Raw genomic sequence first — 27002 nt, forward strand, 5'->3', positions numbered from 1 at the left:
TCAATCTATAAGGAAACGCTATGCTCTGAAACAGATGTCATTTACAGAGAGCAAAATATATTAGGAAAATTCAACATATAAAGCCTAAGGTTACTTTATTATTGAGTATGTTGCTATATCAATCCATCGCTTTTAGTAGCAAAAGTATAAATTTGCCTCAAAAGAGATATGTTAGCTCAACAATAAAGCACATCTTAACCCATTGAAATAATTCTTTTTCCTTTCTACTGAGTTGGGGAGCCACGCTTGATTTTTAAAATAATAATAATAATAATAATAATAATAGTAATAATAATAGGGATGTAAATTGGACACAAAATTCAATTCCATGAACTTCAGAATAATTTTTAAATAAAATATTCTTTGCAGAGTATTCTAGTCTCTAGCTTTTTTTTAACCTGACTATAGAATTATCTTCTCAATTCTAAAACACCTAAAATGGGGGCAACTGGGTGGCTCAGTGAGTTAAGCCCTCTGCCTTCGGCTCAGGTCATGATATCAGGGTCCTGGGATCGAGCCCCGCATCAGGCTCTCTCCTCAGTGAGAAGCCTGCTTTCCCCTACCCCTCTGCCTGCCTCTCTGCCTACTTGTGATCTCTCTCTCTCTATCAAATAAATAAATAAAATCTTAAAAAAAAAACACCTAAAATGAATCATTAGATATATATACCCCAAATATATTCCCATCTTCCATTCAAGATTATAATTACAAACAATAAAAACACGAGAATTAATTTTAAAGGATATTATATAAAATGTTTAAACAATGTGTATAGGATTACACTGAAATCTAAGAGCTAAGATATACATAGAAATAATTTAAATATTCGGATTCAATTTATTAACCATACTAAAAGTAAAAAAAAAAAAGAGATGAACCATTTAGTATTGATAGTATTGATGAACTCAATACTATTTAGTATTGAGTATCTCAGCATCTTGGTGAAAAGCTCTCTACCAGGTTTTTTTTTTTAACTAAAATTTTTTTAAACAAAATGCCAAATTTGTTGCCCCCAAATCCCCAGGATATATCAACCTCCATACAGCATCTATCATTGCCCAGCAGAATTCATTTATATGAGAGGTAGATCCTTGGTTATCTGTTTCATTGTTTTATTTTTGTGATAGAACCCCTGAGAAAACCCTGCAGAAGAATCACCTCCTCTCTGTGACCTTTCTGTTACAGTCCCACAGGGTCTCCTCCCAGAGAGCTCAGCAAATCTATCTATATATAGTAGTTGGTTAGATCATTAGTTAGTTGCTTGCTTATTCCAATATCTGGCGTTTTTCTTTCTCATAAACACTGCAAGTGACCATTGTCCTTTCTTTTCTACTTGTAAATTATTTGGGAGAGGCCATCTGTATTTGCAGTATTTTTTCCTAACGCTTTAAAATACTAAAAGTGCTCAGCGCAGAGTTCCTACTCAATAAACACACTTGTCAACCATTTTCCACCTTTTATTCTACCAAGTGTTTTGTATTTTCTTTGAAAGACATATTTTAATAAATTCATATATGTCTACTTCCCTGACTGTATGATGTATGTAGAATTTAATAATCACATAACAAAAAAAAGAAATAAAATTAAAAATAATACACTATATATTTGTGCTTACTCACACGCACTTTGGAAAAACTTAATAACTGATAAAATGAATAACGACGAGATAAAGATTATTAACTAGTGACTACTGAAGAAATGTTGCAGCACCAAAATTTTTCGGCACTTAAAATACATTGTCAATGAAATGATTTTTTTTAATTATGTAACTTTTTTAATGAATAAGACAAAGCAACCAACATTATTCTTCAAGGGAAAATCTTACAGAAAATACGGAGATACTGTTCCCAAACTTTTGTGGGGCAATAATTCCGTGCTATTGGAGACATAAAGGAGAAAAATTATATATCACCATTCAAGCCCATGAAAAGGTTTGGGATTTTAAAGTGTTGGTTTCCTGCATAAACACCATTTGCCTCGAGTGTTCCCTGCTAGGCAAAAGTTACGGGTATGTTCCTTTTTGTTTCTGATTATGTTTATGTCTGGGATTTCCTTATAACCCAAATGAAAAGCCTTATGAAAAATGGGCAGTTGTGAACCATACTGGATTCTAAGGAGACATTTATACAGGAATCTAGTGTGTCACTAGGCTCCTAGGAGATGCTGTTCCCTTAAGTCACCTGCAAACACTAAAATGAGCATTATGATGTGCTAGAGTTCATATAGTCCACTTCCGGAGGGCTCAATTTTGAGACATTACAGAGCAAGGTCAATATTTTAATTTTTGCCACATTAGTATTTTTTTTCTTCCCACTTTCGGCACAGTGCTGTCCCTGACTGAATGCTCTGCCCCACCAAAGGAAGACCAAGTCTTCCGGAATCCTCAGAAGAGGTGGTGAGCATTCACTCACTGAACAAATAAGTACTCAGGATGTACTGTGTGCAAGCCCCATACAGGCTGCTGAGTAAATCACAGCACCTGACTCCAAGCTTCTCGCGGAAGAGCCATAACACGGCAGGCGCTGTACTAAGCACCCTGCAAGCACCTTCCTGGGTCACCCTCCCAAGCACCAAGTAAAGCAGGTGCCCCCTCAGGAGCTCAGGAACCGAATCTCAGAAGACATAACTAATGTGCCCAGTCCCATAGTGAACAGGAGTAGGAGAAACATTTAAACCTGCAACTTGGTTCTGGGACAGGCTCTACGGCTAATATTAGGGACACTGTGCTTCCTACGCTGTTACTCTACTCACTCTTGTCATGGAAAGTACATATGAGGTGAGGAAGTCAGTACCAACCTCAGTACTCAGTACCAACATCAGACATCAGTAAAAAGTCGATTTTCCCAGCTGGAGGGACTTCCTTTGAATCACTTCAGTAACACTCACCTTATTTGCCCATGACGTTCTGTATTTGATTTAAATAATCTAGATTCGTTTAACAAATAAATCTGATCAATTTCATAGTGTGCTCCCCTAACATTTCCATTGATGCCGGTGTGACACTCTTGCACAATAACCATCTTTTATGCATCTATTTTTCAATCTATAACTGTGCCTTTAAAATATGCCTTCTTCAAGCTCTCTCCACAAAATATCAGACTAGAAACTGGCTCCTGATAGTAGCTGATATTAAACTTTTCTAATACTGTTAGTGTCTCTGCTTTAATTTATTAATCTCTGCTAACTTCAGGGGTGACCTGATATACGTAAGCACATTACAGGACACTCATAAGACAATTTAATTTACAGATAAATCTTTTATGTTATAAAAAGAATTCTTACCTTAGCAAAAAGATTCACTAAAAGTTTCCTTTTGAAATTGAATTACCCTTGTGAATTTAATATGTTTTGGTTTCTAAAAATTAAACTAAGAAAAAAAATCCTCAGAAACATCTCCTCAATAAAAGAAGGTATATGGATGTTTTAAACTTGAAAAAAAAAAGCAGTTTTTTAAACTACGATGAGAGACATATACCACACAAAGGAAAATGGAGGTATAGCAATTATCCAGCTAATCTGAAAATTGCAGACATCCAGGAAGCAGAGCTTAAACCAACGCATTACCAGCTCCCACTTTTTCTTCTAATATCTAACTTCCAAAAACCAGTTTTTCTTACAAGTAATCTCAAACATGACCTACAATGTGGCTGGAAATCTGGCAATGCATTTTTAACGGATCCTCTCTGTTTTCCAACTAGTATCCAACCCTTATTAGTTGCCCATAACCTAAGAAGTATTTTCCGTGCACTGAAAAAAAGAAAGGCAGTCATTCTCATGAAGACCAAGGCTTCAGAATGACTTCATTAGACTATATCCTATGAAAAGGTATGAAAGAAAAAACTGGACTCTTGAAACAACGGATTTCAATAAGTTACAAAATGATAATACTAAGATCTATAGTCATGATTTCCCTCTATGTTCCTTTAAAAAAAAAAACAAAAACTGTTGCTATGTCCACAAGATAATACTTTCCATTATTTATGCTTCTTTATGTCCTTGTAGCAGTAAAACTAACACAAACAACCGAAGAGGCTCTGGGCCTCTCTTAGACTCAGTACACACAACCATAAAGTGAGAAGGTCTCTAGAGAGTCTCGAAGCTTTAAGCTTCTATGAGTTAAAGACCTCTTTCTTTAAAAAAAAAAAAAAAAAAAAGCAAGCTTTTTATCTAGATTAAACCAAATGATCTATTGGACTTTGAATTGAGCAACATGAAAGTGTTACCCAACTGGCAAGTTACACATTTTCTACTTCTTTTTAATAAATAAAATGTATTAAAATCCCCAAATTTAACAAGAGTATGCTAAACTTTATTAAATATTGCTTAACGTGGAGGGGAGAGTCCCTTTCCCAAGGTAACAATTAGTTAGATTCCTAAGATGCCAGAGCTAAGAGGGATAGTGGAAGTCCTCTAACCAAATACCCTCCCTTGACAGATAGAGAAACAGAGGCCCTGAGAGGCTCAAAATCTCTAGGGGACTTGCATGTAGTAGGGCTATGGTTTGCCTTCTCTTCCTCTTCAGCACTCTGCTGCAGTCATTATGTGGCACAGACTGGAACTCCACATCAGTAAACAAAGGGCTAGAAGGAAGTCATTCCATTACCAGGTCACTAAATAATTTAAAGCCTAATTTTTCTTTCTTCTTCTTCTTTTTTTTAAATACAAAGACCTTATGTTCAGAAACTTACAGTTCTAAGTACATTAAGTAAAACCATGTCCGTATGCAGAGATGTCTCCTCCCACACGCATCTTAAGAAAACAGCAAACAACAACAAAAAAAAATAACTTATCAGCAGCCCCTAGAAAACAAAAACTGAAATTAAAAGAAAGAATGGAGTAAATCTAAATTGTATATTTTCATTCCTTCTAAAAGGATTAAATAACAGAATTCTAAATGGTTTGTTTGTACTTTCCATGCAATATGTAGATTAACCATGAAATTCTGTTTGGGACACTTTGACATCTGTTTTCAGTGCATTACAATGAAATCTGGGGACTTGATACATACATTTGCTGTAATAAAACTGTCACTAATCAGTGTTTTCCAAAATATTGCCCATAACTATTACTATTCAGTAGTCTCATTTGCATGATCTAATATTGTTGCTACATCATGTTTTTCCCTGACAATGTGTTAGCTGGTCCCAGGCACATGGTCTAAAATGGCTGCAAACCACTCGATACTTTGAGCACTTCCATACTTCTCTGTGCAGACGCTTGCATTCTGTCCAAGAAGGGAACCAACCCTTCATCCTTCGCAAAATACCTTCCCTGGAACGGGCACACCCAAGGCTGACTTCACGTGTGTGGAAAACTCAACAGTAAAATAGCCCACAACTGCGGAGGAAATTACGCCTCGTGGGGCTTCGCAACAGAAGATGTCAACATCACCCTGTCTCAGAAGTCCCTTCCGCAAATCTGGAATAATGCTGTGGGAAGGAAGAGTCTGCCATTAACTTGAAACCATTTCTACAAAACACTGAGTAAGACTGAACCAGACTTTAAAATTGAGTCCATCTCATTTTCTCTGGGATTAATAAACAGCCATACCAATGCAGGTACCAAGAAAACCTAGCTCATAAGGTGTTAACGCAACCTCCTGGATATTGGATGGAAAAGCTCCCATTTCATGCTGCATGTATCTGGTGGATTGCTTACAAAACTTGGATTTTAAGGGGAAAATAATTCTGAGAGCCCAAACATCATATTCACCAAAATACAAAAACTTACCAAAAACAATCTGTCTACCTAGGCTGACTATAAATGAATTCCGGATTTTATCAGGACTTGGAATCATATTCCAATATAATTTCATTTTGTCCTTCCATGAAGTCATCTTAAACCCGAAATAGGTTTCTCTATACACATGTTTTATATTATAAAATGTTGGATACCAAGAGCAGATTAATTTTAGGCCCTAATGCTATGTTTGTTAGTACTAAGAAGTCATTCCAAATGTTCCAAAAGGGATTAATGTAGTATAACAAGTCTATTTAATTATTGTAAGACCAGTGATCCTCATATTACTATAAGCAGCTTTTCCCTTATTTGGAGACTGTAAATAGAACAGATATTGTTACATGATAACTCTAAGTCTTATCCAAAAATATTAATATTTTACCATCAGGAAATTTAAAGAACTATGTTAGCATCTCCAGGAGGCTAAGAAAGGCAACCAGAATTTAAGAACCACGAACCCTATGTGCATCGCTATTTTAGGTCGATATCAACTTTAATTCGTAAGTGCAAACAAAGCTTTCCCAAGGCATTAGAGAGATAAAATACCAAATCCTTCTGCCATCAACAACAACTCATTTTATGTATGTTAAAAATTTGGGGTATAATTTGTTTCCTGTACAAAAATACATGCTTTTTTACTTTTGTGCAACCCACGAATAGAAGAAGAGCAACTGAGTATCAGGGATGTTCTCAAAAAGAAAACGCACAACACAGATTATTTAAAAGTACGTTACCAAAATGTAAACAAGCTAATCAAGGTTCTGATACTGCTTGCTGCACATTCCAGTTATCCTTTAACTGACGAACAAACAGTGCAACAGCTTTTCCTATGAACTCCTGGCCAGAACCCCCGGATATCATTATAAAATGCTTCATGTAAGAATATGATTTTTTTTATTTTTTTGGTACGGCACCAATATGACATGTGATTTAAGGCACTTCTCTAGCAGACACCATGGATATGGGTGAATCCATCCACTTTCCGAACTCGCTGTGCAAAGAGTCAAGGAAGCAACCCACCGACCATGGTCAAGCTCCCCGCAGATCCGGCCCACAGAAGTGGCTTCGTGACCACAAGGATCCAGCCACCCAAAGCCACTGAAGTCAAGCACTAATCCCAAATCTAGCTTGAGAAGAAGAGAATGCTTCTTAGCCCCTCCTATTTGGCTCCCCGTTGTTCTCAGTAAAAATGAAATCACTTTAAGTAAGAAATAAGAACTTTTTCCCTCTAGAGATCTTGTAATTAATTGGCTTCACACCACAAAAAGGACAAAGACTGACTTAAAATAGAAGGAGCTAAATGGTAATAAAGTCAAAACAATTCATGTAACTATTGAACATTTTGAGTTTTGACCCAACTGGGGGTCATTTTTGAATAACACGCTTTCAGACATTGAATCTGAAAACCAGCAGCACACTCTTCGTCAAGAACAATCCAGTCTAGCCACACATCATCACTTCTGTCCAACCAAATTTAAAACTTAAGTGTAGTTCTCCCAAATGCTGGCAACGTGATTTTTTGGTAAATAAAAGTCTTCTGCTTTTTTACTGGAATGCAGTGAATTACAAGTCTTGCTAGGACACCCTCCATTTGATACCAAAGTTGCATTATTTATTCAGAGAGCTACTAATAAAATTATTTTACTCCTTTCTTGGAAATATTCCTAATTTGATCAAGAAGTTACTTCTCTGGTAAGGTGGATACAAAGGATTGCTGAAACTGTATAGTAATCCTAATTCAAGCAGATTTTAAAACTGTATACAACTAACTTCATATGCCTACATTCAGAAATTTAATTAACAAATATCTATTCACATCACTGGGATCAGAGACTTTCATTTTCTTATCACCTGTCTTATCACCTGATACGTAAAAACTAATGATGACCTTTTGCTTCAACACCCAATCACCGCTTCTCTCCAACATCAGCCTAGTTTCTTTGCAAGTATCTATTATGCTATGTTCGTTTACACAGAGTAGTGATGGGTATTGTTAACACTACTGCTTTTGCTTACATGAATTATTTCATTTAATCACAAAACAGTCCTGTGAAGCAGACATTTTCATCCCCATTTTACAGAACAGGAAACCAAAACACATGGAGCGTAAGTAACTTGACCAAGGTCACAAAGCTGCGAAAGGGTAGAACCAAGAATAGACCCCTAAACATCAGATTCGTGCGCTTAATTTTCAATGCTGGAAAAAATCTCTAGCAGCAGGAAGAAGCAATCCCAACTTCAGAGGAGGACAGACTATTTTAAACTGCATTATATTTGCTCTCCAATCTACGATGGAACTATCCTTCTTAATTCCTGCAAGATCTAATCCCTACCTCTCTTTTTCTCCAACTTTACTTTTCCTCTTTGGTGAGCACGTGCAAACACACACACACACACACACACACACAAACACACACATGCATCCACCAATTACCCATGGTCCAGAAACGTAACCTCTTCAACTCAACAGCTGAGTTCCGCTGTAAAGCCTTTCGGTGGAGGAACTGAGGCCGACTTCAAGAAGTCGTAGACATGTCTGAAACCCTCAGGGGCTGCTCACTGTCTTCCAACCATGGTCCCACTGCCTCTGACCCATGAGCCTCCTAACCACATCCAAACCCAACAACTCTGCATTGGCTCTACCACTGAGAAAGCCAACGAGGGAACAGAAAGTCAAGAGAGATGTATGTCTTTGAGTCTAGACTGGTTTTTACAGAACAGAGAGGAACTGAAGCTACCAAGTAAAAGCAGATGCGGTGTATTTCATTCACCTTTCTTCCTCAAACCCCTGGGAAGCTGGAATATCAACACAATTAATGCTGAGAAGCATTTAAATTCCCTGATCTTGGGAACATTCCTGGGGGGAAAAATAGTTTAAAACAACAGCCACCACCCCCCAAAAAAAGAAAGAAAAGAAAAAGTAAAATCTTCTCACCTGCCATTTCAGATATTTTTTTTAAATAGAAATAGAAAAACCTAGGGCTTTTTTTTCCAAGGTTCTAGTGCCTATGCCACATTGTCTCTCATCTGTCAGTGTATCCACACACATGTATAAACAGTATGCGGCATACAAGTCAGGAAATGCACAGTCTAACTTAAACTTCCTTTTTTCCTCTAATAATTTAAAAATAAAATGTAACAGCTTGGATTTTAAATATTTAATCTGGCAAATATAGGAAAAATCATGAACTACAATGTCATATTTGGCAAAGAAAAATTTGGTAGGATAAAAATATCTGTGTTTTAACATTTTAGAAGGCATTTCCAATATTTTAAAAATAAAATTATTTCACTGCTTCAGAAGAGAACAGAGGTAAAACTCCATTTTTGCACATGGTTCTTCATAAAGAATAGAAAAACAATTTTTATATTCGTTAAAATAAATATTTAATTTTACATGCTGGCAAAAGTCCCCACAGAAATAAAAACTTCAGATCTACAATGGTTTGCTACTATGTATTGGGACTTGGCTATTTAAGTCACAAAGAATAGGCTTCGCCTAAAACTACAAACCGAGTTTTAAGGCCACATACATCAAGTTATGACATGACTCGGATTTTTTGAAAAATTTTGTCTTGTCCTACATGGTTAGTATAAGATTTTTTCCAAAACTGGGCAAAGATTTATAGGGTGAAGTTTAAACGTCAGTTGTTTTAGGACTTACATACTGGTAACCAGAAGCATAACTAAATTTATCACTTTTACCCTATGTAATGACAATAAAATATTTTTATTGTAACAGCTAAAAATGTTGAAAAGCAATTATTAAGGAAATCATAAGTATAAAAAGCTGCAAAGTCGACCTCAGAAGAGTGGGGGAAAGGAAATTGTGATATGCATCATCATAAAACACGGAAACTGAGAATCTAAGCAGAAGGAATTCAAATCCTTCCAAAGGCCAGAAGACTATCCCCCACCTCTTGTAGCAAGGAGGGCTGCAAATTTGTCCCCATCACTGTCAGCAAACAAAAGAAAGTCACTTTCTACAGCCAGACCATGTCAAACAGAAGACATGGCTACAGCAGAGGGACGCCTTGAATCCACTGGGGTGTAAAGCCAGGGCTGGGGCTTTTTGTCAGCTATTACCATAAAAGAATAAGAGGAAACAGTGACATTACTGCACAATAGAAAGGTCAAACAGCTTGCAGCCATTTCGTGACCCAGACAAGTCAAGGTCAAAGGATTCAGGTAGCAAGTTAGCCAGGGCATAAGTTACAGCACAAATGAATTGTTTTAACACATCAGCTTTGGTCAATTAAACCTAACAAGGCAAGTTGCATCACGTAGCAGGGTTCCTGACACCAAGGCCAGGAGCTGAGACCGACCTCATAAAACAAGGCTTTTAACATAGCATAGCAAATTTAAGGTAATCCATCCAGAAACTGCAGATGTCAGAATAATAAAATACAAGTTGTCCTAAGCAGGAACATTTTTCACACTTTAGATTTCACTAATAGAGGGGTATAGACTTCATGTTGACATACTCGTGGTATTAACATAGGCATAAATGTAATCCCCTACTCACTGGAATTAGAGAATACACCCCATTTCCAATAACTTTCTTAACATCTGCGCTCATGATTAGATTTTTGTTCTAAGCTCTGTTGTTCCCTGTGAACAGCGATACATTTTTCCACGTATGCTTTTTTTTTTCCAATGTGACTTTTGAAAAATCAAGTTTTTAAAGAAATCTTCAGCTTCACTCAGTATTGGAATATATACAAGTGTCACCGAATATTAACTGACGCTGGTTAAATGCTTTTTGTGTCGTTTTGTGGGAGATCTGTGCATTTTGAAACTCAGCTGAATGCTGTTCATTAAATTTTCTATCTTGAGAAACAGAGCTAAAGCGAACCAAAAATTTGAAACTGCACGTACTTAGAATAAGGAATTTTTTTCAAGGGCAATTCTTCCTTTCCTTTTTGCACTTGTTTAAACAAATCCCATTTTCAAATGATTTGTGCTGCATCCATAACTTACTACATGCTCCGAACTGCCTTAAAATGGGATTCTGAAAATATACAACCTCCGGGCAACTCTCAGCTAGTAAAATTACTTCATCCATCACCCCATATTTTCAATTATATAGTCCTTATTCAGAGTTCTTTAATTTGTCTGTGATTCATCAATGCTGTTCTGTTTAAACTATCATCATAAAAGAGAGAATATGTGTTTCTAAGTGTTTTATTATAAACAATATATTTATGCACAAGACAAGTTTGCATTCCTATCTTGGAACACTGCTTGATGTAAATTTTGAGAGTTTTTTTTTTCCAATGTGTGGCCTTCAATTCAGCCTCAAGGTCTTTCCACCTCATTGGTTAATTGCTAGCCATTTCTTCCAATTTTCTGAATAATATAACAACCAAAAGCCGAGCCATTCAAGTCCCATTAGCCTCACACCCTGTACCATTCGGTCTAATAGAAGCAAATCCCACAGACTCACTTCTCACTCCACGCACTTCATTTTCACAAGTTCTCTGCAGTCTGATGATTTATTCTCTATGCCAAAGCCTAACAACTGAATTCAGTTAAATTAACCACATCACATGATGAGAGTTCAAGGACCCAAGAATGTTCCTTAAAATGAGACGGCATACCACGCTGCCACAGAATAGCGTGCCTGATTCAGAGGAAGCACCCCTCTCGCTATGCTTGGCGAGGAGACCGGCTGCTATAATCACTCCGGCTTCCCATCGCACAGCCACTAGTCCTTGAGATTTCTAAAATTATTCCTCCTCCGAAGGATGGAGGGAAGAAAGTTGGAAAACTTTGCTTTGAACGTGACGTTGGCTGATCACTTGCTCTGACTTAGCCCATAACAAAAACGCCTGGAGGGTCGCAGGCTCTGCTTTCAACTTCAAACGAGAAAATGCTATTCTTTGCCAAGCTGAAGAGAAATTTCTACCCAAGAAGCCAGTTTCTCTACAAGGGATCACCTTTCACTTTGCCCCCAGAAGTTCGGATAGTTAACAATCTATCTGTCTCAGAAAGTTTTGCCTATACTATTTCCGCTCTCTGTCACCCCAAGCTCCCAACAAAGCGATAATTATCCCTTTGATTATAAAGCCAGTTATCATACAAGCCACTGGGATGCCAGAAATGAAAACTTACTTATCTCAACTTTTAAGAATTCCAGAGAATTCTGACTCAGCCTCGCACTGAGTCGGTCCCTCCCTCTTCAGGTGCTGAAATCCTAACAGGTCAGCAGAGAAGTAAAGGGCAAAAGAGCGCCCTTACAGAGTTTTTTGGGGTTTTTTTTTTTCTTTTTTTTAAGCCTACTGGCCTAGTTTTTCAGGCCAATCAAGCATAATGAAAGTTTATGGGGAGAAAGGCTTTCCTAAGTTAGATATCCTGGACTATTTCAAACCCTAACGCCAAATTTGAAAGGAAAAAGTTAACAGAGAATTAAAACTTTAATTTCCTTTTGGCAACTCCTAAGTTCCAGAGTTAGGGAAAAACAACTAAGTAAATAAGAGATCCTACCCACTCTACATTACCTCTATGCGTGGAAACACTCCCTCTGTACCACTTTGGAAAAGAGCGACTTTAAAGAACTTAGGCCACAGCTACAGGGGGCCTCCCTATATGTGGCCCTCCCTAGCTCCAAGGCCCATGCTGAATCTGTCAGGGAGTCAACCCTTGGGAAACCAACCACTATCTCCTGTCACTGCAATTCACAGATCCTCCAAATTACCATTATTCCTGAATAACGAACAGCATCTCTGTTCTTTTACATATAAAGTCATTTTACCACGCAAGAGGCAGAGTGCACCCAATTTGCAATGCAACCCATATCTAAGTGAACAATATTTTTTAGTATAAAATGTGTACTGCTGTGTATGTGGGGGAGGGTTGGGGAGGGTTTAAGGTGGGAGGGAAGCCTTATGCTGTCGGTAGAACATTTTTCCAACCTTTGCTGCCTCCAGAAAGTGGGTCACTGTATTTTTTTTTTAATATTCGAAATCATAATTGATGTAACAAATGAGCCTCTCCCCCCGTCCCCCCTTTCCCTTTGAAAACTGAAATCATATTAACAGCAATGCAATAGCTTAGTTTGCCATATCAGAACACAGATGCCAAGCTTCCCCAGCTGGTAACTGGGGCCTCCGAGTTTAACTCTTGAATTGTCTGGCAGAGTTATCTTATGGCAGGGACATCACGGCATACACAGAGGGTGAGTTTCTGGCCCCTTAGACTGTGTTTTCTTCTTATCAGTGAGAAAATGGCTAAGTATCTTATCTTACAATATATGTTCCCACAAAAGTCTCATTAAGCCTAGGAGCAAGACATGTCAGTAAGAGCCATTCTTTATCTGGTGAATTGTGTGTGAGCCAGAATGCAAACAACTGTGCATTGGAGTTCAGGAGTTCAGTCAAGGACAGGATGCTAGACGGGAAAACTTTGCAGTGTCCCCCTAAATCCCACGTGCACATGAACTCTCCACTCTCTGAGCCCTTCGCAGTCCACGCACACCAGACCATCCTGGAGAATGGCCTCATTTTAACAAATTACAAAAGCTTAGTTTTCCCCATAATGGGAAATACCTGAAAATGAAGTGGAATTTATTAAAATGTTAAAATACGCTGTCAACTTGCAAACAATTATCTGCGTCAGCTTTTCATAAAGAAATAATGGTTACCCAAAAGGATTCTAAAAGTCAGTAACTAAGGGAGGAAAATAATTCTTAGCATTTGCTTCCTTGCTAATGATATGTGACAACCGGGAAGGATTCTATTTCAAAAACAGTAACAATGATTACAACCTCCCCTGTAAACAAGTCACATTTTTCACAACTTCAAAATGTACTTTAATTATCATCACACTTAACAATAAAACGACAAAAGTTGCCACCCAGCAGTGGATCGTGGCTTTAAAGGTTCCCCAAGGCTAAAGGAAACTCCTCCTTGATGACAGCCATGAGCCATGAGAGGACTCTCTTCAATATCCGAAACATGTTTAATAGGAGTGCAAAGTACGGTCCAGAAATCAGTTAGGCTGACTTAGTTTAAACTCTGATCTGTTAAATTCAGGACAACAGTTACTATCTCTTGAGATCTTTAAACTTCTTAGTGTGTTTTGACCTCCTTCTTCAAAACCCTTCCCTGCCTCAGAGAAAGCCCAGCCCCCCCACCCTTCCACCCTACCCCTCCCCATTTCCCCTTCAGACAGGGCACAGCCTGGACTCAAGGCCTCCCATAGGCCAGACTTCCTTCTCTGCAGCCCTTTGGGGTGGAACTGCTAATCCTTCTTATTAATTAATGAGATAATGGTGGTTAACCGGAAAGCAATATTAATGCTCACTATCTAGGAAACGTCAACCAAAATTATTTTAGCCTTTTGGTTGGTTTTCCTGGTGTGCAGGACCGTGCTGAGAATCTGGCAACGTTTTGATACAGAATTGAGAAATTCAGGATTGGAGGATTTGTATCAGACCTGAACACATAGGTTTCCTCATGAAGTTTTGCTTATTTTTTTTTTTTTAACATTTACACTGTTACACATTAGTCACTTGGAAGAAAAGTTAGATCCTCTCAACATGTCACTGTAAAATTTGGAAGGTTGCAAACTGAGGGAACTACAAATTACTTGAGAAATAAGAAGTGATGGGACTGAAAGCGAGAATCAGTCATAATGAATGCATTAAATATCACTATATTCAGCAAGTCTTCCCCACATCCTCAGTGCACGCCCCACACCCTACAGCACACTTACATCCCAGGAAGGTGTCCTGTGCGAGCCTTGTCTGGTTTTTGTTTTGTTTTGTTTTGCTTTGCTTTCATGAATGCAATAACAAAGACAATATGGGGACTAGGTACCACCTGCCCAAGAATCATTGGACATCTTTAACATCTTTGGGAAAATGGAGGCCACTTTAGAGCTATTTTTTCCTCTGATCTATCACACAGACTTAAAAGAAAGAAAGAAAGAAAACCCTAAAAAATAAAAAGGAAGGGTTTTATATTAGCTAAGATTTGCTGCAGCAAACAAGCAAGCAGCTTTCATTCAGGGATTGTCAAAAACTTTCCAGTGTGCCCACTGCAATGCGGATGCCAACCAACGAATCAAAGGCATTCAGCAACTAGACAAAGAGGGTCTGATGCCAACCTCGGTGCCACTGGCAACCATTATTGGCATCAAGCACAGTGTCTGCCTTTTTTTTCCCCCTCGCCTGGCACTTCACAAACAAAATGGCGGTTCTTGTAGCAACGGAACAGCCGAAGCGCAGCCCTCTGAATCAATAACGTCAAATGATTTTATGGATTTAAACGCAGTTACTTCCCCATGATGCGTATATGGGAGGTAAAGCGGGGGGCTTATATAATTTTATAAATGACTGTATTGAACATGACCCTTTACTAATGTGGAGAAACAGAAAAATGGACTAAATCGCGGTCAGTCGGGCTATATGCATAGGAGAAGCTGAATAACAAAGAGATTTAGCTTTAAAGAAAATACTGCCTCGTGGCCATGGGATGCAAAGGTCTAATGAACTCTATATCAAAAGTGATTTCGAAATGCATAAATTTTTCCCAAAATCATATCAGATGCAGATGTAGTACTAGAGCTTGTGTCGAAGCTCTAGTAACTCTTTCCACATTTCAAAAAAGATGAGGCTGCTGGGCATGAAGGAAAAAAAAAAAAAAGAAGTGTGGGTTGAACCAAAAGAGAAAGAGGGAAAAAGAAAAGCATAGGAAGTTGGCCAACAATGGAACTTTATTATATGTTGGTCTTTATTTCATCCTCCAGAAGAGATGCAGTTTGTGATCTTGTATAAATAACCAAGAGGACTATTGACATTTCTAGATCTGGAAATTGTCAATATATTGTAACATCACTCCACACTGCAATGCGGATGCCAACTAACAAATCACAGGCATCCTGAGCTAAACAAAGAGGGTCTGATGCCAATCCTGGTGCCAGTGGCAACCATCTTTGGCATTCTCTCTGTTCTTTCTCATGTTTTCCTCCCAGTCGTTTAGAAGTGGAGAGACAGAGAGAAAGCAGGGGAAAGGTAGTTTTGCTGCTCATTCTGTTGTAAGCATTACAGCTTTCTTTTCTTATTTTTCCTTCATGTTTCTCTTCATACTTCTTTGCCTGATTTATAAAACTGACTTAAGTGGGTTTTCATGTACTTAGAGGAGAAATAAAGAGTCATGATGAGAGATAGGCAGCACTTTGACTGACTACAGACTTATCTTTGTAAATGCCTTCTTCAATCAATTGCACTGCAAAACAACATAATTAACCTACATTTGACCAAAAAAAAAAAAAAAAAGATATGAAATTTGAAAAAAAGGAAAACGCAAAAGCTTCCTGTTCCTGATGTGACTTTTTCAAAGAAAGAGCCAACAGATGTTAAGAAGAGATGATGCGCTGGCAGGTAGGAGGGGATACAAATTAGATATACACGGTAAAATAATGAAAGCTTTTTATGACAGAGACTCAAAACAACAACAAAATCAATGTTCTATCTGAAAACATGGTCTCCAAGAGTTGCTTAAAACTTCATGATTATCATGACCTATGGTGCAATGCAGAAGGTATTTACGCATTTTTCTTTCTTCAATCTATCTCCACAAATCCAAAGGATATGTTCTTTATTGTCAGTTCATCAACCAAAAGAGTTGGCTGCCTGCCCCGGGAATGAATGCCCTTGCATGCGCACCTCAAGAACTAGCCTTCGAGCAAGTTAAAATGTGAGTAGCAGGGAAGTGGTTGCAAATCTTCCCTCCCTGTACTAAAAAGTTGCATGACCCACTTTTTAAAACTTTGCTTCCAGCCTCGACTTTCACAACACACTTACAACACATTCACAGTCAACCCAACACAGATCTACAGCCCACCTTAGGATGTCACCTCCTAGAGAGCTGTCAATCAAATTAAGTCTCATGTGTTAATGAGCTTTTATTTTAGGACACACAGGGCAAAAATATATTTTTCCCTAAACCATCATTATTTGGACCTTAATTCTTAAATCCACGGTGATGGCAAAAGCAATGTTTCACAAAAAAAAAACAAAAACAAAAAAAAAAAAAGGTAGTTTCAAATATATGATTTTGAGCACCTTATTTAAAATCAAACTAAGAATTTTTTTAAATGACATTTAAGCATATCTCTAAAACTATATCAAGGAAATATAAAGACAAAAAACATGTAACAAGTACCTAGATTTCTGAGCCAGAAGAGTAATTTTGATTTTTTTTTCTGGATAATGGTAAGGTTCATACCAATTTGCTGAATCCCAGATTTATATAACGAACAGCAGATAACCCGTCTGCCACCTCGCTATCTGTAGGCCATTTCCCTATGACCAGGCCAAGTTAGGAAATGACCCACCATCTGTGGCAGATCAAACTTCAGTCCACTTTTGGTATGCTGCTTTCTTAAAATGATGTTTTACTACGGACTGTTGCTAATACGTGGAAATCCATATCCTGACACATTTATTTGAAGAAAAGAAACTGTCACTTATTTAAAGGAAAGCACAAAATAATAATAAAAAAAACCATATTTCATGAACTCAAAAAATGCTCAGCAAAAATATCCCCTATTTTTGACTCACCCAGGCAACATTTATACCACTGTCTTTATCAAGTCTTTTTTTTTTATAGGTACGGTATGTGGTTTCTGCATTCTTTTTGAGATTTATTTTAAACCAGTGTAACCAGTCCACTTTCTGTTTTTGTTCTGTAAGAAGAGCTGCAGCTTCTCTCCTCAGTAAGTTTTGTGAATTCACATTCAAGCAAACTAATGATATTAAGTGTTCCCAAGTCATGTTGGGAAAATATTATACCATAAATTATTTAAACAAGAACTATCAACCATTTAATCTATGGCGAATATTACACAATCAATAGGAGGTGTCGATAGAAATATTTAAATTAAATAAATTCGGGTTCACGTAAGATACACTTTCTGATATTGGCTATCTTAAGCATTTTGTAACAGGAAAACCTAAATTCTGTTTTCGGTGCAATAGGACTAGATTCGTGAACAAAGTTCATCTACCTTGCTAGTTACGAGGCCAATACAAAGATTATTAAAAAGCGGTTTGACTCTTCATAAATAAAGTTACATTTTCAAATCGAGAAACGATGACTAGACGCAGGAATGCAGCTGAGGACAAAAAGTGAATTGTAATAAACTCCAGTTTTCAGACTAGTCTGTGCCTTTGAAAAGGTATATTATTTCAAAGACATCTGAAAACGCATCTCTTTGTGGTCTTTTGCAAAATACCCATGCCTATCCAGGTACGAAAGCTCCACGCCTGTGTCCATGGCTGGCCCATGGCAGTGGACGTGGCAGTGGAAGAGGGCAGGCCACTCCACCCAGCGTGGGTAAAGGAGATCTAGGGGCCTCGAGGACCATCTAACCCAAGCCAGCTATTTCGTATACGGGGTTTGTGGGCAGTGTTTGCCCTACTAGAAGAAAGAACGATCTGCTCCTACCTTGCTCCTGCACGTAGTATGCCAAAAACAAATCAAGCTCCTTAACTGATACTGTGATATGATGTGGCTGGACACAAAGTGCTGGGTTTGTGCAATGAGGGGATTTCATGAGCCGCTCTCCATCGGTACTTTCCAAGGGGATGCCTTTGAACAGGATCACCATGACTAGATCCAGACGCCAGACTTTGTCTGCCTGTCGCAGGCAGTCGATTCTCCTAATCTTACCCTTCTGGTCGGGATTGGATAAGACACAGCACGGGTGCTTCTTGCCAGTCACGGTGAGCACAAAGTCCTCTCGGTACTCCTGGCGGATGTCTTTGCGCAGCTTGGCCAGGAGCCTGGATGCCCACTTCTGTTTGATTTCAGGCTTTTCGCTGAGAAGCTCATCTTTGACTGCTCTTTCTTCGTCCTTTGACATTCGCTTCTCGTGCTTTTTAAAGTACTTGCGTTTCCGAGCCTGCAGGTTGAACCAAGTGTAGGCAATTGCACGGACATGTGGAAGGAGTGCCTCGATGAATGGGTGAAATTCATCCTGTTGAAGATGAAGGTTGGGGGGGGAGAAGACAGACACAGTCAGCTTAGTTTTAAAGGCTCAAAAATAAATAAATAAATAAATAAAACTATAATCCATTCCCAATTCACTCCAAAAAGTTATGCATAAAAATCACATTCCTTTCTTATTTAAAATTATCAAAACAGCAGGAAAAGAAGAAAACAAAGTCCGCCAAGCAGTCCCTTTTCCACCAAAATTTACAGGTTGATCGTGCCTCCTAAAAAGAAAATAAGATTTATATTTGTATTTCCACTCTGGCCCCATCCCCCTCATTCCCACCATGCATCCTACATTCTCTAAAATGTAAGTAACCAAGGTGCCTGGCACCCAATTTAATATTTAAATATTTGATTGACCAACTAACACGAAGCAGTACCATTTTACAAAGAACACAGTGAGATTTTTTTTTTTTTTTTTAATCGGAGCAGAGCTGTTCAGAAGGCAGGAGCGATGCCACAGTTCATTTCTCTTCTCTGTGGCACAGAAACACAAAGCATATAGATGCTCAGTGTAATGCCACACAGTTCCCGCTTTTGGAGCATGCTCTCAGCAAGAGGCTGCTGGTGGCACAAAGAGCATGCGCCATTAAACTTGATCCATTTTCTTATCAAACGTCCAACATTCCAACACTGAAACAGCACCATTCCAAGAGTGGTAACTAGAGAAACCGGTATACAGTGAGGGAAAGTGGGCAAAGGACACAGCTCGCCGTATCAGTGTCCTGAACAGAAGGTTTCCATACTTTGAGCCGTGCATTCTCTCCCTGCCTCACCAACACCAGCCTCCAAGGCACACGCGAGCACACACATACATACACACACACACACACACACACTCACTCTCACACTCTCTTATTCTCTCCCGGACACACCGACACACTCTTTTCATTTTTCAATAGAAGTTTCCAAAGTTGAAAACAAAAATTATGTGAAGGTTCTTCAGGCAGCTTTCCTAGAGAATCCGAAGCCCCACGGAGTCCGTTAATTTGTTAACTGATCACATGAGTACGGCAATTATTCTAAACCCCTTAAAAATCAATCTGAGGTGAACAATGAGAAATGGCAACTTGGCACCAACTTTACATGCTTTGTGTCTCTGCGTGCGGTGGCAGGGGGACACCAGGAGTGCACCGCTGGTCACTTACTGCTTTTGTGGAATCAATACAATTCATTTGCTACGTGTGTGAATTCTTCGGCCAGAGTGTGGGTGCACGTATGCACGGCTTATGAGTCTGCACGTGCATCGACTCTACAGTATCCTATCTTTTGAATAAAGTGGTTTACCTTAGGCTCCTGCATTTTCCCAGCCTGTTCCATCTAAGCCTTTTTTTAAGGGCGGGGGGCAGGGTGGAATGGCAGATTACCTTCACCTATAGATATTCCAAGTTACTTCCCAAAGCAGTTCGTGTTTCATTACTTCCTGCCATAGGTAAATCCTGTCTCATAAGCTGAGGCCCTATTACTGCTCAGAGAAAGAGCTAACATCCTGGGCAGGCATACTGTACGGGAGCAATAAACCAAGATCCGAAGCAAATAAGAACTTCCCACTGCAGCCACTTTTCTGAACGCCCTGACTGTACTGTCACCCCAACCAGGAAAATAACTTTCACTAACTTATCGGATCCCAACTTAGAATTGACACACTAGGGCAGTGGAAGAGGGCTGAATTACAAGAATTCAGTCACCCTGAATTACGAAAAATAAATTCTACCTAACCAGCAGTCTGATGAATGCCATGAGGGTAAAGATGAAGAAAGTGCAACTAATGACACTGGAACAAAGAAGGGGGCCAAAGAAAATCCCCAATGGGTTTGAATCCATTTTTAAGATGAAATTCGAGTTTTCGGTGCTAAAGACTGCAGTGTGTTCACGTTATGTGTATCACACCCGGAAAAGGTGCACGTCCCATCCAATCAATAATGCAGTTATCAAGTGTTTTAACATATTGCTGTAAAAACGTTCCTCCGGCAGAATGAGTATAAATCAAAATTTCATAACAATACAGAATGCAGATGATTACATCACAGCATGAGGCATAACCAAATGCCATAGAGGAAATCATTAAACCGATCAGTAGTTTCCAGCAGAGATTTGAACAATTCGGTTACTATGTGAGCACATTAAACTAGGCCATGGAAAGAGTTAAACCACAATCTGTTCTTTGTGTGGGAAGGCAGCCCTGCTCACAGCAACCACAGCCCCATGATAAGACCTCCCTATCTCCATATACTTTCTGATGCCATGCTTTCAGCTTTCACTGTAACTACAAAAACTTTGTTTATCCCCCTTAGAAATAATGCAAAGGAAGCCCTGTTGAAGGAAGTGTGGACTTAAACATGCTTTGGGAACTCACTTCCTATAATCCGACTTTTACTACAATTTATTGATACGATTAAAAAACATACATACATACTCATCAGCTAAGGAGTTGAGAATGTAAAGAATACATGGGGATAGGAGGGGGGAGTTTTACCGTTGCCATGCTTTTTAAAATGCTGTATTATTGCAACAGATATTAAGCGGTGCGGTAACTCTTAAGTGCTTACATCCTTAAGTACTATGTTCAGTGACATTTCATTTTCTTATTAAGACATCAAACATACTTTTGATTAAATTTGTTTGAGTTCCAAATCATCTGTCATGTAATAAATCCCAAAATTTTAGTAAGTTATTTTAAACAATCAAAATGCAAATTTGAGAAGTGAATTTGGAATTTCTTAGCAAATGCACACAAAACAATGTGGGGTTTTTTTTAAGGTTGCCTTGAGTTTGTTGCCAATGTTGCCAAATAATGTTTTAAAACATACTTTTTTTTTCCTTATTGACAAATAGAAATAGCAAACTTTTTCAGTCCACAGAGTTGCCTTATAAATATGTTTCAGGGCTTTAATATTCTGTGGATTCCTTTCAAGCGAAACACTTGACAAGGAGACATAACCTCCCAAAAAATGATGATAAGTACAGGTTTGTTATAAGTAACATATACTTCTGTACTAACAAGCCTAAAATGTCACCTCTCAAGTGTGACTGTTTTCTAGCACTAAGTTGCAATATATTTTTAGTAATTTTGAGTGACATGAATATGAAGCATAGTAACTGTCTTCATCCAAAAAAGAAGTGATTAAGGTATTCAGATGTCCTAATTAATAGGTTATCACAATAACACTTTAAACCATTATGAAAGCTTTTTTTTTTTTTAAGCTAAGCATATAAGTAACCTAAGATCTAATGGCTCTATACTAAGGCAATGTGCCACCTCACTCTTTTAGAATTTTTATTGAAATTCATTGACATTTCTCTTTTAAAACTTCCTTTAGTTGAACTAAATTGATAAAACAGCCAAGTTACGAATATCAAATATAAAAGTAAACAATCTTAATTCCACCAGAAATATTTATTTTTCTTTATAGAAACAATGGTTTTCATGAAAGGAAAACAGAAAATTAGATCAATATAGAGGTGTAAGAGTAAATACTAGATATTCTTGGGACACTGCTACAATAATAAACCATTTAAAATATGTTCCATGAAGAACTTGAAATTTTAATAATTCAATGCAATCATGCCAAGTAAAGGTTTTATTAAGGGTTTACATTATTTTTAGAAAAAGCAAAATATTAAATCATATATGATGGTTCTTATTTTTCCTTTTATACCTGATTTGTACTGAGGTATATGTACTGATTTATAGGGGTATCCTGATGCTTTTACATAACATTTTGCTAAATATTAACAACTTAAGCTGTAGTTCCTTTTGAAATTAAAATTCTTTCTAAAACCTAGATACTTTATTGCAACAACTGAGACACTTTGTAAAGTTTTCTGCCAATTAAGAATGTTTCTCTATTCTGTATTTACATATCCTAAAAAACATTTTGCCATAGCTAATAGACTTTTATAATACAAAGCTAAACTACTGGTCTGATATAAAAGTAACACTATTCATGTGCTCTTACTTTTGCAACACCTTACATTACCTATACAGTCACAGAGATATTAAAAGAGAATTGGAAAGCTACAGTTCCTTCTGGAGTATAGGCCTGAAATCCCCAAAACAGTTTTAATACGTCAACCTAAATTTACATTATTAAAACAAGAGAGAATGTTAGTCATCATGAATTAGTGTTGGTAAGTATGTGTTCTTGAATACTAATGTGATAGCTGAATGATTGTGCTGTATATGCTCCTAATATTCCATATGTCACGATGCTACAATGTTATCTCCAACTTATTGAAATTAAGATAAAGCTAGTGACTTTACAATGCATATTTAGAGGAAATAAAAAATGCAGTGTAATCGCTAGCAAGGTTTCTGAGCAGCTGATGCTAGAAATACAAATTAATATAGAAAAGCAATCCTTTACAGGTGAGAATAAGTCATGCAGTTACTTTGTAAGTGAAAAATCTTGCCTCAATTTGTTTTATTTGAACTGTGCTTCAATAATGTAAAAATAATACCAAATGAACATGGCTTACCAGAAAGAAAAAAAAAATCCTGCTGATAGGTAATATGAAAGGTAACTTTTACAACTAAAGGCAATCCCTTATACCTGAAACAATTTCATCATCATATTTATTGGCCATTATACATAGCTTTTAAAATACAAATAACTCAGCAACTCATTTTTCCAGTTTTGTTAAATTAAAGTGCACGTTACTTGCTGAAAATAGCCATATCTAAGTTAATCATACACAGATGCCAAACAAAATATAAACAATAAAAAATGTGTCAGCCAAAAAGCTACAGGACTGTATCCAATCACTGAATAAGCCTTATCATTGTTTTCATCTTCATTCACAATTTATGAATGCCTCGGTCCTTTCCAATCACAATGGCTTCTAATTGTCATACAATTGAAATCTTAATCATTTGTCCATTATAAAAATGCATCATCGTGATATTGGATTTTTAAAAAATCGTAACACACCTAAGACCTGGCGACACTTCTTTAACTGTAGTTTTCTACGCCAACGTCCAAGAAAATGGTTATCAATTATCAATGGTGACACTTCCCCCTCAAAGCTGAAGTCAACAGTCCCACACTTTTCGAGGTTTAAAATAATGCTTCAAATAACAACTCTGGGCTAAGATATTTAATTAGTTCGCCAGTTGGTTAGTTAGCTGGGCAGCGATGAAAACTGCCCCCAGGTAAGTCCGTTCGGTCTCACCAGTTTTGCATTCGACCGTCTGGTTTAAAATTATATAAATTGTGCTCTTAAAAATGCACCAAGCTAGTGTTTTATTTCATAACGTTGTTCCTAAAGTCTTAGGACAATTTTCAAAGTGAATTTTTCAAAAATAACCTTACTTTTCCAGCATTACTTTCTGCCTTCCGAGCTACGCCCAAATATTGTCAAATGAACAGGTCTCCACAAAATGAACATGTTCTGAAGTCTTTAACTTTCACCACGACCAACTAACTCGAGTCAACGTAAAGACTGCCTTTGTGGTGTGGTCACTGGAAACCTCAAAGTGCAGATCACGATGGACCAGAGTTTCAGATCCCCAAATTAAGCAAAGGAATGGGTCTCCCGACCACAACCTCCGACTTGCTTCGTCGCCCGCCCACTGCCTGCAGCGGAGTCCAGAGGCGCCCACAAGGACTCCTGCTAGAGACCCCTCGCCCAAGTTCACTGGCTGTTTATTAGGGCTCAGTCCCCCCGTAAAAGCTCCTCTAAAGCCGGAGTGGGTCTCAGAGCCTCAGCGACCGACAGGGGCGACAGGCACCCTGGGCAGGGGCGCCGCACAGCAGCAGGCACTCGGGGGGCCGCGCAGAGACTAGCGATCACGGCCCGGGGCCCTGCCCACCCCCGGCGGCCTCGCCCGGCCCGCCGCCCTGGCAGCGCGCGGGCGCCCGCTCCCCATGCCCAGGGCGCGGGGCCGGGCGCGCGGGGTGGCCTCGGGCGAGCGGCCGCGCGCCGGCTCCCACGCCGCCCTGCAAATCCCGCCGCAACTCCGGGCCACTTCTGCGAGGGACAGGGGTGTGCGGAGGTTAACTAAAGCCGTTAATTGTCCGCAGACGCGAGCAACAAAACAAAACAAAGGCATTTCGGACTAGAGAGAAAGCTCGAGAGAGCGACCGAGACATGTACCTGAGTGAGACAGATGGGAGAATACATCATGACTTCGCCTTAAAACGCACTTTCCCGGAGATGCCCAAGAAAATCTTCGAGAAGCAAGAATTTCATCTATTCATTTTACAGTCATCTGAGCCCCGCGATGCGATCAATCAGGACGGGGCTCTGCGCTGGATCACCGCAACTTCACAACAAACCCAGTCCTCCTTAAATAGCCAAAGATTCAAGTTCACTCGGCGTGCTAGATTTCCCGGGGTGAAATCCAATCTACACTTTTAACCCTCTTGCAGTCCGAGCGCGCTGGCCCTGCTCGCCGAGGCCGCCGCCGCCGCCGCCGCCGGTGTTGGCTGCTTTTCGCCTGGGTTTGGGGATTTATTTTCTGTTTTGCAGTTGTTGTTGTTGTTGGGGGCTAGGGGGTGCGCGAAGGTTCGGGGTGGGTTGGATTGGGGTAGTGGTTGGTGGTGAAATGCTTTTTTAAAAAAGGCGGGGAGGGGGGCGCAGGAGAGAGCGCGGGAGGGAGAGCGAGGAGAATGTGTCACCGCGCTGGGAAAGTTCAAGGTTACAGCCCCGAGCACTGCGGCAGGATTCCGGAGTGGCGATCGCAGGCGAAACTTTGCCGCGAGCCGACCATGTGTGTGCGCGAGGGGGAGCGTGAGCGAGTGCGCGCGGGTGGCGGGGCGCGCGCGGGAGAGGGCCGGGTGGGGGCGGGGTGGGTGGGGGAGAAGGGAGAGGCCGGGGTGAGGGAGGGGGCTCGGGCGCAGGTCTCCCGGGCGGAAGAGGCTCGCGGCGCGGTCCCCGGCTGCAGCCACCGCCGCCCGCGCCGGCTCTTCCACGCCCGGCCGCCCGCCCGCCCGCCTCGCCCCGCGTCTGACCCGGCCGAGCGAGGAGGCTGCTGCTGCTGCCGCCGCTGCCCAGAGCCCAGGGGGATCGGAACGAGCTCCTGAAAAATCCCAAACGATAAATCCCGCTCTCCCGCTCGGCTCCAAACTCCGCTCTTTTCTGCTCTGGGCTCTTTTTTCCCCTCCCTCTCTCGCTTTCTTTCGTTGCAAAACTTGGAAGTTGAAAATTTCACCGGTTCCACCCTCTGGACCCCGCTCGAGCTCTCTCCAAATCAGACTTAAGGATTGTTTTATTATTTAATTACACAATCATCGCTTTACTCCTCCTCCTGCAAACGCGCATTCCTTTTGCACCAGCCTCTCCACACCCCCCGCCCCCCACCTTCCTCCTCCTCCTCTTGCTTCTCTTTCTCTTCTCTCTCTCTCTCCCTCTCATTTGTTAAAGGTCTCATATCGGTGCCACAGAACCATGACTTTTTTTTTTTTTTTCCAAACTAGATCTTCTTTCCGCCCTTTGGGCAAGTCCTGCAGTCTCCCCACACCACCACACACACATACACACCCCCGAAAACCCGCCCTGTCAGAGGTATTTCTGTGCTCGCTGCGGACTCTTTAAGCCGCGGGAACATCCGAGTGGGAGAAGCACTGAGCCGGTCTGGACCCGAGAAAGGAACGAATGGAAAATTCCCTCACACCCAGGCCGCCCCGGGGCCCAAGCTGGGGCGCCGACTCTCGCACCCGGGGCGGGCGCGGTCTGCCAAGCCCGCGGGCTGAAGGGAGGAGGGGCAGGCCGAGGAGGCGGGGGCCTGAGCGAACTTCGGCTCAAGTAGTTGGGGAGCGCCGGCGCGGACGGGGGCGGGGGGCGGGGTCCTCCGGGGTCTCCCCAGCGCGGGCCCGCGCCCCGGGGCAGCTCCGCAGAAGCGGCGCGCTGCGCTTCGCCGCGGTTTGCCGCCCTCCTGGGGGTGCCCCTTGCACGTGGCCTCGCTCGGAGCGGGAGGATCGGGCAGAGCTGCCGCCGCCGCCTCCTACTCCCTCCTCCTTCTCCTCCTTCTCCGCCTCCTCCCGCTGCCCGCTCCGTTCTCCGCCTCCTGCGGCCCCGCTGGCTCGCTCCCAATCCCCACCCCCCGGGGCCCGGGGCGCCGGCGGAAAGCGGCTCCCTCCCCGCCGGGGTGCAGGCAGGGCGGGGCGGCGGCGCGCCCGAAGCTGCGGGGAAGACGGGCGCGCGCGCGAGCGGGGTGCGTGTGCCGCTACAGCCCTGCCGAGGCGGCCGCGCCTGCCTCGCTCCCGCGCGGAGGGCCCCGCCCCCACCCCGGCCGCGAGCCGCGGGGTCCCGAGTGAATGA

At 40.6% G+C, this 27002-nt stretch overlaps 1 protein-coding gene across 7 annotated transcripts in view; it reads right to left on the bottom strand.

The window, feature by feature from the left end:
- The window catches only part of NFIB (nuclear factor I B), a 233567-nt gene extending 207658 nt beyond the window's left edge, over nt 1–25909 (bottom strand). For 6 of the 7 annotated variants that reach the window (XM_047701113.1, XM_047701112.1, XM_047701111.1 and 3 more), the window contains exons 1-2: nt 24837–25905; nt 18192–18723 (exon numbers count right to left, since the gene is read on the bottom strand). In XM_047701113.1, the coding sequence (XP_047557069.1) occupies nt 18192–18723; nt 24837–24866 (562 nt within the window). In that variant the 5' untranslated portion in view covers nt 24867–25905. Of the gene's footprint in view, nt 1–18191; nt 18724–24836 lie in introns of all 7 variants that reach the window. The other variant, XM_047701107.1, reaches the window with a different exon arrangement.
- Nucleotides 25910–27002: the final 1093 nt, after the last annotated feature.

This window comes from Lutra lutra, chromosome 13, assembly GCF_902655055.1.
Source record: "Lutra lutra chromosome 13, mLutLut1.2, whole genome shotgun sequence".
Lineage (NCBI taxonomy): Eukaryota > Metazoa > Chordata > Mammalia > Carnivora > Mustelidae > Lutra > Lutra lutra.